The sequence below is a fragment of the Budorcas taxicolor genome, chromosome 19 (assembly GCF_023091745.1).
Source record: "Budorcas taxicolor isolate Tak-1 chromosome 19, Takin1.1, whole genome shotgun sequence".
Classification (NCBI taxonomy): Eukaryota; Metazoa; Chordata; class Mammalia; order Artiodactyla; family Bovidae; genus Budorcas; species Budorcas taxicolor.
The window spans coordinates 21148273-21162779 of NC_068928.1; the positions used below are offsets into that span (position 1 = coordinate 21148273).

Below are 14507 nucleotides of genomic sequence, written 5' to 3' on the forward strand. Positions count from 1 at the left end.
TTTTTTACCACTGAGCCACCCAGGAATCCCCAAATATTAAAATAGGTTTGAGGGGACTTCCCTGGCGGTCCAGTGGTTAAGAATCTGCCTGCCAATGCAGGAGTCATGGGTTTGCTATCTGGTTGGGGAACTAAGATCCCACTTGCTGAGGAACAACTAAGCCTGGGAGCCGCAGGCCACAACCAGAGATCCTGCATGACATCAATGAAGATCCGACGAGCAGCAACTAAGACCCGAGGCAGTCAAATAAATGCATAAGTATTAAGATAACTAACTAAATAAATAAAATAGGTTTTTGAAATTAGGTCACTTGTTTGAAAATGGTGTTTAAGCGTCTTATACTCTCTGCTAAATGAAAATAAATTAAACAAAAGAAACTAAAAAAAGGAAAGGCACTTTTTTAAAAATATGTATTTATTTATTTTATTATTTATTTGGCTGTACCGGGTCTTAGTTGCAGCATGTAGGATCTTTAGTTGTGGCACCTGGAGAATCCCATGGATGGAGGAGCCTGGTGGGCTACAGTCCATGGGGTTGCTAAGAGTCGGACACGACTGAGCAACTTCGTCTTCACTTTTCACTTTCCTGCATTGGAGAAGGAAATGGCAACCCACTCCAGTGTTCTTGCCTGGAGGATCCCAGGGACGGGGGAGCCTGGTGGGCTGCCGTCTATGGGGGTCGCACAGAGTCGGACACGACTGAAGCAACTTAGCAGCAGCAGCAGCAGCAGCATGGGATCTAGTTCCCTGACCAAAGATCAAACCCAGGCCCCATGCATTGGGGAATGCAGAGTCTTAGCCCCTGGACCATTAGGGAAGCCCCTGGAAAGCACTTTTAAGATTATAAAATAACTAGACCATTTCTACAAGCATTTAAATTTAATTTTAGGACTTTCCTGGTGGTCCAGTGGTTAAGGCTCCGCACTTCCATAGCAGGGAGCATGGGTTTAATCCCTGGTTGGGGAACTAAAATCCCACATGCTGCACAGTGCAGCCAAAAAGAAAAAAAATTTTTTTATTTAATTTTATGAATAAAAATTTCAGTGAAGGAAGACTGAAAATCCTGTGGAGGCATTGGACTGGGATGTAGCAGCAATCAGGAAGTTGCTATCATCTGTTCCCTTGGATGCTCTTGATGTTTATTTACCATTATTTAAATTTTTCCCCTCTCATTTACTGGATGTACAATTGAGGAAGTGGTAGAATCTTTTCCCTTGGACATCTTTTTAATAATAAGTTTCATTCTCTTCTGACATTAGAATGATGTGAAGATATTAAGATGCAAAGTGGAAGAGTATGGTGAACTATACTCCAAATTATCATTCAGTTCAGTTCAGTTCAGTCACTCATTCGTGTCCAACTCTTTGTGAACCCATGAATCGCAGCATGCCAGGCCTCCTTGTCCATCACCAACTCCCAGAGTTTACCCAAACTCATGTCCATCGAGTCAGTGATGCCATCCAGCCATCTCATCCTCTGTCGTTCCCTTCTTCTCCTGCCCCCAATCCTTCCCAGCATCAGGGTCTTTTCCAATGAGTCAACTCTTCACATGAGGTGGCCAAAGTATTGGAGTTTCAGCTTCAACATCAGTCCTTCCAATGAACACCCAGGACTGATCTCTTTTAGGATGAACTGGTTGGATCTCCTTGCAGTCCAAGGCACTCTCAAGAGTCTTCTCCAATTCCACAGTTCAAAAGCATCAATTCTTCGGCGCTCAGCTTTCTTCATAGTCCAACTCTCACATCCATACATGACTACTGGAAAAAACAGCCTGGACTGCTGCTAAGTCACTTCAGTCGTGTCCGACTCTGTATGACCCCATAGACGGCAGCCCACGAGGCTCCCCCGTCCCTGGGATTCTCCAGGCAAGAACACTGGAGTAGGTTGCCATTTCCTTCTCCAATGCATGAAAGTGAAAAGTGAAAGCGAGTAGCTCAGTTGTGTCCGACTCTTAGTGACCCCATGGACTGTAGCCCACCAGGCTCCTCCGTCCATGGGATTTTCCAGGCAAGAGTACTGGAGTGGGGTGCCATTGCCTTCTCCGACTAGATGGACCTTTGTTGGCAAACAAATGTCTTTGCTTTTTAATATGTTATCTACGTTGGTCATAACTTTCCTTCCAAGGAGTATGTGTCTTTTAATTTCATGGCTGCAATCACCATGATCTTATTAGAGAACATGTCAAAGTGAATTCTAAATTGACCTCCTAGCCCTTGGAGGTAAAGGCTCTTGAGTTACCCTTTAGATGCCTTGGGTCATAATATAAAATACAGATATTTTTGAAGAATTTGTGGTTCCTCCTAGAGTTTTCTTTGATGTGACCATTTTTTAAAGTCTTTATTGAGTGTGCTATAACATTGTTTCTATGCTTTGGTTCCTTGGCCAAGAGGCATGTGAAATCTTTGCTTCTCAACCAGGATTGAACCCATACCCTCTGCGTTGGAAGGTGAAGTCTCAACCACTGGACCACCAGGGAAGTCCCATCCTAGGGTTTCTTGACAACAAGACCACAGATCGGTTCTAAGAGTTTCTGATCCTTTCTCTGTGGAACAGGCTCTCTTTATGTGTCGAAGAAAACCGTGTAATCTAGGATACTGCAGGCCTGGGAATCCAGCATACCTGCACAGCTGATCTGATGACAGTAGCCATGTAAAAACACAGACATTAATCTTGCATCAGACTGGGGCAGCTCTTACCCATCTGTCCAAGGCTGGCATTAGTTGTTGGCTTTTAAACATTTTTTTTTCTTTCTTATGACACTGCTTTCTGATAGTATATACCGCTGATTTCACTGGATGATTATCAGGAAACATAATAAGTTAGATGGATTTTCCGGTAGATCTCTGTTTACTCTTTTGGTTTCATTTTTTTCATAGTGGAACCTGAAACACTTTTTAGAACACTTTTGAAATGCCTTTTGAGAACCAATGAATAATTTTTAGGAAGTAGATGATAATTGGGCTTCTCTGGTGGCTCAGTGATAAAGAATCTGCCTGCCAATACAGGATTTGTAGGTTTGATCAATGGGTCTGGAAGATCTCCTGGAGGAGGAAATGGCATCCCACTCCAGTATTCTTGCCTGGAAAACCCCATGGACAGAGGAGTCTGGTGGGCTACAGCCCATGGGGTTACAGGGTCTAACACAACTGAGCGACTAAACAACAAGAACAACAGTAACAACAGATGATCATTAATTAAAAAGATAATTCAGGGGACTCTCCCGGATGGTCCAGTGGCTAAGAATCTGCCTTCCAAGGCAGGGGATGCAGGTTTGATCCCTGGTCAGGGAATTAAGATCCCACATGCCAGAGGGCAAATAAGCCCACACACCACAATGAAGAGCCCATGTGTGCAACTATTAAGATCCGATGCCACCAAATAAGCAAAAATAAAATTTAAAAAAAGATAATCCAATTGATGCATTACTAATTATTTCACTATTTTTAAAAGAGAAGGCAATTTAAATTTCTGTCTCTACAGGGTGTTGCCAATGTCTTTAGTACTGCCTATCACTACGTCCACAGCCGGGAGCACATCCTCCATATTGTCATCACTGGCATCGGCTGGCTCTACAGCATCACACCCAGCATCACTGCCATCTCTACATACTTTGTTGAGCCCAGCTCAGAGAAGGTAGCTCCTGCTTCGGTTTGTCCGATGAAAGCCACCAGTAGGAGACTGGCAGGCAGAAGGAGAGTGAGGTTGGGGTATTCATGCTTTTGGCTCTCCCTCTCTAGGTTGCTTTGGGTTAGCTGTGTTCTTCAACAAAAGGCCACTATACGCGAGTAGAATGAAGGGCCATCCCGGGGGCTCGGTCTGGCAAGAAGAGTTCCCGGCCCCCAGGTCTCCGTTCAAGAGACAAGAAGTCAAGTGATCTCTGTGGGTTATGAAAACTGCTAATACAGTCTCTTTTTCAACATTTTTGAACAATAGTCCTGCTCAGAATGTCTGCTTGAAGAGGGCTCCATGCCCTTAATGTATGAAATCTTATGTTAATCTTATGTTAATAGGAAATAAGAGATCATAATCTGTTCTTTTTCTTTATCCTTTGGACCACACACATTGCAAATTTACTGTTAAAAATATTTCCCTGTTAGAGAAAGACAGCACTCAGCTGTGTTTTAAACGTATTCTGTATACAATCTTTGATTCAAGAAGAAAGTGATTTGATACTTAGAGAATGGGGAGGCCAAAAATAAAAGTTGGGAATTAAAAAAAAAAAGACCACTGTACCTTTAGTCACACGGTCCTCTCTGCTTGGCTGTCTTCTCCAGGTTCTGGTAATTGCTTCCTCTCCTTACCTCTTTGGGCTTCCCAGGTGGCTCAGTGGTAAAGAATCTGCCTGTCAAGCAGGAGAAGCTGGTTTGATCCCTGGGTCAGGAAGATTCCCTGGAGAAGGAAATAGCAACCCACTCTAGTATTCTTGCCTGGATAATCCCATGGACAGAGGAGGCTGGTGGGCTATAGTCCATGGGGTCACAAAGAGTTGGACATGACTGAGTGACTGACTACCATCACCACCTTCAGGCTAAAAGTGATAGCAGCTCCCCATAAATATAACTTTTTAAAAAATCTAATATTTTACCAAAGTTATTTTTTAAGTTTAACAAAATTGCAAGAAAAATTCTAGCATAATTTTTTTAATTGCCTAAATGATTCAATCTTCATATGGAGGAAGAATAAATGCATGAGAATAGCTAAGAAAAGGAAGAATGGGGGGAATTTACAACCGTAGTCTGGGGAAGGATAGCTGAGTCTCAAAGGCTGAAGTGATTAAAGTGAGGTTGATACATTGATGACATAAAAATGTAAAACTTTCTTGCACCAAAGTTATAAACACAATTAACTGCCATATATCTGGCAGAGAATAACAATGTTATATAAAAATCAGTGGGATTTTGAAAATCCAAAAGAAAAATAAGCAAAAGACAATTTTATTTTTTAAAAAACCTCGTGCAAATGGTCAACAAACATAGGAAAAATGTTCATTTGTTCTCATAATGAAATACAAATTTAAGTAAAAGATAATTTCTCACATACTGAATTGAAAAGCATTTTTTAAACTGTAATTTGAAATGTCTGTTAGATATCTAAGTGGAGATATTGAACAGGCAGTTGGATATATGAGCTTAGCATTTGGGGGAAATCCAGGCTGGTAAGTAAATTATATTTAAAACCGTTCGACTGGTTACGCAACACTGTGAATGTCTCTAATCCCAATGAATAGCACATTTATGAATGGCAAAAATAATAATATTATGCTGCATATATTTTACCAAAACAACCCAAAACAAAACATAAACCATGAGACTGGTTGGGATGACCAGTAGAATGAATCAGTCTAGGGACAAAAATTTCTGAGGCCCAAACCTAGAAGCCTGCCAAGTGTTTGGCATCACTGTAGCTCAAAATTATATTGACCTTGACCTATAACTTGAAAAACATTTTATATTGCCTAAGTTTTTAAAATTTTTTTCTATTTATTTGTCCCCAAAGTCTCAATGAGAGCGTGAAGTTTAAGCACTCCTCTCTGTAATGAAATTTCTACCTCTTTTCAAGGATTCAGACTATGTTTTACGAAATATGATGGTCACAGGGCAGCAGGGTCTAACAGAAATCCACAAGAATCCCTCTGTCGTCTTTAGGAAGACATGCATCTTCAGGTATGGGACGTACCTCACCACCTGTTTTGTTTGACTGCCAGCTTCTGCTTCTTATGAATATAATGGCTCTCATTCTGATTGGACTTTAAAGGAAAATTACTGTAGACCTTTGTCTGCCTGGATCCTTTCCCCCTTAAGTTCTTTTTAAAACAGATTTCAATTTAGTGTTTTATTTTTTATAATTTTCTTATTAACACAGAATTAACAACAACCCACCATGGTTATGAAAAATACACCCACATCACTAATCAGAGCTCATCCTCTTAATGTTAGCTAGCCTGCGGACATTTTCTTTTCTTTTTTTTTTTTTAACTGAAAGAAGACAGGCTGGTGCAAAGATGGGGAGGAGACAGAGAATGTTGCCTTTAATAAGTACCCAGTTCTAGATTAGCTTGAATGCCTCTCATGTGTGAAATGCAAAGAATGTTATTAAACTACTGCAAAAACAGGTCTTAACTAGAATACACCTGCTTAACTAGAATACACTGCTTCTTAGAGGATCAGAATAGTTGAATAGGCAGTAACCTATCTCAGGCTAGTAGGCAATTTGACATTTAAGTACCTATGTTAATTCAATTTCAGTTTGGCCTCATACCAGAATGTTCATTCAGTTTTAAGCTCCTTTCCATATAGTTATTCCTTGTCCTGGTTAAGAGTTTTACAAGAGTCCTTCTAACACCAGACGTACAACCCTGGATTCCTGTGTATAACTTAGAGCAGGTGCCTTTTGAGGAACTCTGTTGACCAAGGAAGCTTAGCATGATGCCTCACTACTATGGCTATCATGAAGACATGGCCCAGCTGCAGCAAGGGGTAGGTACAGCCAAACAAAGGCATAACCTTTCTATCATGACAGGATTGGTGTTATGAACTATAAACGTGCTTTTTTGGCCATACCCACAGCATGAAGGATCTTAGTTTCCCAACCAGAGATTGAACCCATGCCCCCATGCCCCTTGCAGTGGAAGCACAGAGTCCTAGCCACTGGACCACTAGGGAATTCCCTAAATGTTTTTTCTGAGGCTGTGCTAAGCACCAGCGTTTTTACAGATACCTAAAAGGAATGACATCTCAATATCATGTAGATGGGGAAAGGGGGAAAGAGATAAAAGGAGGTGTTTATACTTCCCAAGGGAAAGAAGGAGCCGCTACATTTCTATGAAAACCTCAGGTCCCTCACTGACACAGGTGCTGTCAGTGCCCTGCCCAAGTATCTTCTGCCAGGGGCTGCAGATCCTGTTGCTAATAACTCACCCTGTAATTGTCCCTGGAGGAGCAAGGGGAGCCCCTCTCCAGGAGGGGCCTATGAGCTCTGTAAACGCCTCCCCTACACACACCCAGAGCAGCTTAGAGCTTTGTTGTTAATTGCTAAGTCGTGTCTGACTCTTTGCGACCCTATGGACTCCAGCCTACCCGGCTACTCTGTCCATGGGATTCTGCAGGTAAGAGTATTGGAGTGGGTCGCCATTCCCTTCTCCAGGGGATCTTTCCAGTCCAGGGTTGGAAAGCTTGTCTGCGTCTCCTGTATTGGCAGTCAGATTCTTTACCATTGAGCCTACTGGGCAGCCTCTTAATGAGTAATATTTATAGAAGACATGAACTATGTTATGGTCCATGGGGAACTCTGCTTGACTCGTTTCTACATCCATGAGTCTATATTTTTAGCTACTAATGGTGGGAGACAGCTGGCTATTCTTAGCATTCTGTAGTGACTCACAGATAGTGGAAACTCAACTGTTAAGTCAAGATGTATCTGTTTCTGCTTAGAGCTCTAATGAATGACAAAAGACCTCTCCCCTGCTTCAAGGTGGGGCAGAGTGTGGGTGCAATTTGCCTTCCAAAGCTCCTTTTAGGATCAGGCTGAGGATAAACTTCACCTGAAATCACAGTTTTAAAAATAATTTATTTATTTGGCTGCACCTGGTCTTAGTTGCAGCATGCAAACTCCTAGTCACTCTCATGCAAGATCTAGTTCTGTGACCGGGGATTGAACCAGGCCGCCTGCATTGGGAGTGCAGTCTTAGCCACTGGACCACCAAGGAAGTCCCTTAGCATCTTCTGATTCCCCATCCTGTTTGCCTCAGACCTTCAAAGGTTTCTCCCAAAAGCACTCCCTCAGTGAATAACTCACACAGAGCATCGCTTTCTCAGGCTCCACTTCTAGAAAACGTGACCTAACACATTCATCCTTCTTTGAGCATTCAACCAAGACTTATTGGACACTACATAAACAAAAAGTGAATACCCTCAGTTAAGGACAAGTCTATAGAAAAGACAGTAAGGCAGAATTGGACTTCCCTGGAGGTCCAGTGGCTAAGACTCAGCACTCTCAATGCAGGGGGCCTAGGTTCTTTCCCTAGTTAGGGAACTAGATCCTGCATGCTGCAACTAAAACCTGGCACAGCCAAATAAATAAAATTTTAAAAATAAGGCAAAGTGGATGGACATGGAACAACAGACTTGTTCCAAATAGGAAAAGGGGTACGTCAAGGCTGTATATTGTCACCCTGCTTATTTAACTTATATGCAGAGTACATCATGAGAAACACTGGGCTGAAAGAAGCACAAGCTGGAATCAAGATTGCCGGGAGAAATATCAATAACCTCAGATGTGCAGATGATACCACCCTTATGGCAGAAAGTGAAGAAGAACTAAAGAGCCTCTTGATGAAAGTGAAAGAGGAAAGTGAAAAAGTTGGCTTAAAGCTCAACATTCAGAAAACGAAGATCATGGCATCTGGTCCCATCACTTCATGGCAAATAGATGGGGAAACAGTGGAAACAGTGGTAGACTATTTTGGGGGGCTCCAAAATCACTGCAGATGGTGACTGCAGCCATGAAATTAAAAGATGCTTCCTCCTTGGAAGAAAAGCTATGACCAACCTAGACAGTATATTAAAAAGCAGAGACATTACTTTGCCAACAAAGGTCCGTCTAGTCAAGGCTATGGTTTTTCCAGTAGTCATGTATGGATGTGAGAGTTGGACTATAAAGAAAGCTGAACACTGAAGAATTGATGCTTTTGAATGGTGGTGTTGGAAAAGACTCTTGAGAGTTCCTTGGACTGCAAGGAGATCCCACCAGTCCATCCTAAAGGAAATCAGTCCTTAGTGTTCACTGGAAAGACTGATGTTGAAACTGAAACTCCAGTACTTTGGCCACTTGTTGCGAAGAGCTGACTCATTTGAAAAGACCCTGATGCTGGGAAAGATTGAAGTCAGGAAGAGAAGGGGATGACAGAGGATGAGATGGTTTGATGGCATCACCAACTCAATGGACATGAGTTTGAGTCAACTCTGGGAATTAGTGATGGACAGGGAAGCCCTTGGGTCCATGGTGTCGCAAAGAGTCGGACACGACTGAGCAACTGAACTGAACTGAGCTGGATGGAGTCTGACTCTGGTGCAGCTACTTTAGATCACAGGGGTCAGGGAGGGTTTCTCTGTGGGGAGCTGAGGGAGCTGAGTCCTGAGAATTTAAGGGGTGGAATGTGTCAGGCAGATGAAATAGCAACAAGGGCTGGTGTGACTCGAGTATAGTAGGCACAAGAGGTGTTCTAGTGTGTTTGGGTGGAATGTTGTGAACAGGCTTTTATTTTATACCCTCCTTACGTTTATTTGGTTTTGGTTTCAGAGATTTCCTCTTCAAGTGCACAGACAGTTCAGAAGTTGTTTTGGCCTCTGTGTGTGGAGAAAACCACATCGTAGTTCCACTTCGTGAGAGAACAGGAGAAGCTTTGGGAGTTCTCGATGTTAACATTGGCAAGAGTAAGATGTTGTTGTATCGAGAGTTTAAAGATCTACAGAAAATGCTGAAGGTGATCCAGCTTGCCTGCAGTGAAATACTGGGTGAATTATCTGGAGAAATAAAGAAAAACTGTATCCTAGGTATTGTGAATGCGGCACCTGTCTGAATTCATAGATTTAATAAGTTTAGGGGAAATCAGACAATACAACGAAGGATGCATTTTCTAAAATGAATTGTTGCAAAATAAAGATCTTTCCACATGGAAGGATTTCCTTCATGCAGTTTTGGACTGATTAGTCTGGCCTATACATTAGAGCAAAGGGTAAGGAATCACATTTTCTTGCCTAGAGTCATGGTTTTAGAGCTGAAGGACTCATAATGGCAATATAGAAATAGCATTTATTAAATGCCACATCATGTGTCAAGCACTTTAAATATGGTATTTCAATTAGTCCTTACCATGACTCTAGGAGGTGAATGGTGATTATTTCATTTTACAGACAAGGGAAATAGAGTTCAGAGAAGCAAAACCACTTGTACCAAATCACCCAGTTAACAAGTGGTAAAGGCTGGATTTGCACCCCAGCTTGGGTGCTCTTTCCACCACAATGTGCTTGCGTGCTCGGTTGTGTCTGACTCTTTTGTGATCCCAACCTGCTCTGTCCATGGGATTATGCTGGCAAGAACACTGAAGTGGGTTGGCATTTCCTCCTCCAGGAGATATTCCTGACCCAGGGATCAAACCTGTGGCTCTTGAAGGGCAAGTGGATTCTTTAGCACTGGGCCACTTGGGAAGCCCTCACAGCATTAACTCACAGGAACATCTCATTTTACAGAGAGAGGAGCTAAGGCCTGTCAAAGTAAAGGTCCAAGAGCAAGCTACTGCAGAGCCAAGAACAGCCCCCAGTCCTTGCAATTCCACCTCCACCAGGCTACTCTTACCACAAAATCAGTGTAGGCAGAAGGGAGGGAAGAAGAAAGCATGGAAACCTTTCACTACCAAGATTGGAATAAATAGGATTAGTAGAGTAACACTGTTGGATAAAGCTGAAACACTTCTAGCCATTACACAGTGTGGGATAAAAGGGAAAAATAAAGGAAAATTCATATCTTTTGAGCATCCACTATGTGTAAGACCTGGGACTAAGCACTTTTCCATATACCATCTCCTGTTAATTTCCACAGCTCAACGGGAAATTAGGGATCAACTCTTCTCATAGAAAATGAAAAGGGGCCTCAGAGAGACAACTGAACTAATAAGGGTGAAAGTGGGTTTCAAACCAAGGTCCAGCTCCAAATAAAGGTTTCACCTTTTCTCAAAGCCTCTGCCTGTAAACCCCACAGGCGTGATTCCATTTTTGCCTTTTGATCTCTTGACTAGAGAAACTAAGATTGTTTAACGCTGTAGGATATAGTCTTTTTTCCCTAAAAAGAAAACAAAGGTTTGCTATATTACGTTCAGAATCCCGTGAAAAAGTAATACATGTTCTGAGCAGCCGTGTGGGATGTCTTTCTGTGATTTTAGAGATTGAAAGTGTGGGAGAAGTCCAGCGGGCCGGCGTTCTCTTCTTCAGAGTCATGCTACAGGAGCTACAGGAGTGCCTCGGGCTACTTACATCCTCGGACTTTGTGTCACTGTTGCTGTACGATTATGACTCCCTGGCAGTGGGCAAAGCAGACAGCGAGTCCCCGGATGTGAAAGCCAACATAAAATTAGTACAAGACATCCTGAAAGGGATTATCGTGTTCTTTCATCCAGAGTTGAAATCAAGTGACTTAGAAAGTTGGGATCACTGTAAACTGGTGAGTTTCATTAAAAAAAAAAAAAAACTCTTTATTGAAGAATAACCTACATGAGTTTAGATATACAAATCTTAATTGCACAAATCCTTGATGCACAAATCCTTGATACACAAAGGCAAGAATTTTTACACAATGAGGCACCTAGAACAAGAAACAGAACATGTGTGGCATCCCCAAAGCCTTCCTTTTTACCCTCCCCCATCACCAGCCTCATACACATACACACTCTCTCACACCCCGAGGGTAACCAGAATCCTGATGTCTAACACCATAGGTTGATTTTGCCTGTTTCAAAGTGTGCATAAACGGAATTGTGTAAACTTAGGAATCAGGCACTCTCCTTCCACTTGATAATTCCATGATTTTTGTTCTTTGTTTACAGTACGTAAACCAACAGTTAGTCGAAAATATTTGTGACTTTGATCCAACTGCTATGGAACTGAAAGTTAATTTAAAGCTCATTGTTGAATACTTTGAAGGTAAATTTCCACTTAATTATAGTCTAAATCTATACCAACAGCAACAAAATACAGTTGCAATCCAGAGATGTTTATTAGAATAGAACAGAATAGAATTTTAATAGAATAAAGTGGCTCAGGGTGCAGTGCATGTGTGCTCAGTCGTGTCAGGTTATTTGGAACCCCATGGCCTGTAGCCCACCAGGTTCCTCTGTCCATGGAATTTTCCAGGCAAGAATACTGGAGTGGATTGCCATTTCCTACTCCAGGGGATCTTTCCAACTCAGGGCTCAAACCCACATCTCCTGCATTGGCATGCAGATTCTTTACCACTGAGCCACCTGGAAGCCCCAAAGCCCCCACAATTCAATTTTTAGAGGAAAATAGTTCTGATTATAGTCTTCTAAAAGGAAGGGCATTGTCTATAATCGATTGCAATCCCCATAGTGGCCACGCACATGAGAATTCAGAAGCACCTCTATCTCCCACTTACTGACTCCATATTCAAAATTCTTTTAAAAACAAAAACAAAAGCAAATGGGGGCTGCAGTAAGGCTAGAAGCCGAGTTTGTTAAGCGAAAAGGCAACTATGATCTTTAGTTTCCATGAAGAACCAAATAAAACAATAGAGCATGAGTCTTTACAGACTAGTAATGTAGACTTTTTGGAAGGAGGAGCATCAGCAGGTGGTTAAGACTCTGCTCTCTCAATGCAGGGGGCATGGGTTCCATCAGTGGTCAGGGAACGAAGATCTCACATGCTGTAAATATACATGCACAAGCACACATTCCTCCGTGTGGGTGTGTTATCCCACCAGAGACCTGAGGCTGTTTACGTGAATGGAACAGTAAACGATGAACTTATTCTTTCTTTAAAAAAAAAAAAAAAAAAGATTTAAAACTGATCACTGATTGGGGAAATGGCTCTGTAAAAATCTCTCACTAAGCCTTGTCTCCCTCTCCCCCATTCTCTTTGGACCCTCCAGACAAAGGGTTTCTGGACTTCTGGAACACATATAGTAGACAGAGAGGCTTGGAACCAGATTCCTAGGACAAGAGATAGGAAAAGGCCACCCAGAGGAAGACAGCCCACACTCCTCAGGTGGTCTGTGGCAGCGGCAGCATGTAGCACAGTGGAAGCAGGAAGCAGTGGGTGGATGAGAGAGAGATGTTCTGGCTTAGGAAGGAGAGGTACTCCCAGAAGTCTGGGAATGCTACACACGAGGTTCACATAGCAGTTAACATGAGTTAATGTGGACCAAGATTGGTGTGAGTGAAGACTAGAATTCCTGTCTGGAATGGCTGGTGGCTGATTCACAGGCACCTCTGCATTCCCAGGTGTTACAGTTCTCGCTGCTTTTAAGGGGTCGTTTAAGGAAAACAGGGGCCTTCCTTGATGGCTCAGACGGTAAAGAATCTGCCTGCAATTCAGGGCACCTGGGTTCGATCCCTGGATCAGGATGTTCCCCAGGAGAAGGGAGTGGCAGCCCACTCCAGTATTCTTGCCTTAAGAATTCCATGGACAGAGGAGCCGTGTGTAGTCCCTGGGGTTGCAAAGAGCTGGGCATGACTGAGCAGCTAACACTTTCACAGATGGGAACTCTGGCTAACTTCTTGAGGAAATGGCCCCATTGTCAGTAGAAATTTGGAAATTTCCAGGCTTGCTGTTGAAGTCTGAAGCCTTTTTGATTCTGCGCATGTGACTTGTTTTGTTTCTCTCCAGAAGCTATAGAATCACTGCTTTATCCCCACGACTGTGAAACTTCAAAATGATATATCTTTTTAAAAATTATTATATTTGTTTTAATTGGAGGATACTTTCTTTACAGTATTGTGGTGGCTTTTGCCGTGCACCGACATGAATCACCCATGGGTGCGCATGTGTCTCCCCATCCTGAACCCTCCTCCCACCTGCCTCCCCATCCCATCCCTCTGGGTTGTTCCAGAGCACTGGCTTTGAATGCCCTGCTTCATGCATCAGCTTGCACTGGTCATCTACTTTACATATGGTAATACACACGTTTCAATGCTCCTCTCAAGTCATCCCACCCTCGCTTTCTCCTACATAGTCCAAAAGCCTGTTCTTTACATCTGTGTTTCTTTTACTGCCTGGCATACAGGATCGTCGTTACTGTCTTTCCAAATTCCATATATATACGTTAATACACTGTATTGGTGTTTCTCTTTCTGACTTATTCACTCTGTGTAATAGGCTCCAGTTTCATCCACCTCATTAGAACTGACTCAAATGAGTTATTATAGCTCAGTAATATTCCATTGTGTATATATGCCACACTTTCTTATCCATGCAGGTCTATTTTCGTCCATTGATCTGAACACTCCCTGGGCCTTTTCAATTGTGAAACGCAGGTCCTTACATCCTAATGATTTCCTCCCTGACATTAAGGTTGCTGCACATGGCTGTGCAGTTTGTGTACTGCACAAATGTACCCTGCTGAGGGGGTGGGGAGCTGAGATCTAACTAGGGTTCCATTCATGAAACTGTGTGCTTCAGCTTACAGTTATGTCTGCTTGGAAGAGGGGCATCTCATTCTTCACACACTTTTTTCTGTTCACCAAGCTGTGTGCATTCATCCATTCACACAAAAATGACCTAGGGGTTAGAGGAGGCCCTGCCCTCCCTTTTCTGTGTTCCTTCTTTGGAACTCCTATTATTCAGACACGGGAAATCCTAGATTCAGCCTCCAAAATCCCTATAGTTTCTCTCCTATTTTCCATCTTCTTTGTTTCACTTTCTAGAGGTACATAGTCAAAGAGTTTGGAAGCCACTGCACAGAAGTATGAATTTTTGTAAAGATAAATTGCATTTTTAATTC

At 42.5% G+C, this 14507-nt stretch overlaps 1 protein-coding gene across 1 annotated transcript in view; it reads left to right on the plus strand.

The window, feature by feature from the left end:
- Positions 1 to 14507, plus strand: part of EFCAB5 (EF-hand calcium binding domain 5) — a 103265-nt gene that overhangs the window by 83905 nt on the left and 4853 nt on the right. The window contains exons 17-21 of the mRNA XM_052657838.1: positions 3480 to 3632; positions 5559 to 5662; positions 9297 to 9550; positions 10936 to 11213; positions 11596 to 11692. Of these exons, the coding sequence (XP_052513798.1) occupies positions 3480 to 3632; positions 5559 to 5662; positions 9297 to 9550; positions 10936 to 11213; positions 11596 to 11692 (886 nt within the window). The remainder of the gene's footprint in view (positions 1 to 3479; positions 3633 to 5558; positions 5663 to 9296; positions 9551 to 10935; positions 11214 to 11595; positions 11693 to 14507) is intronic.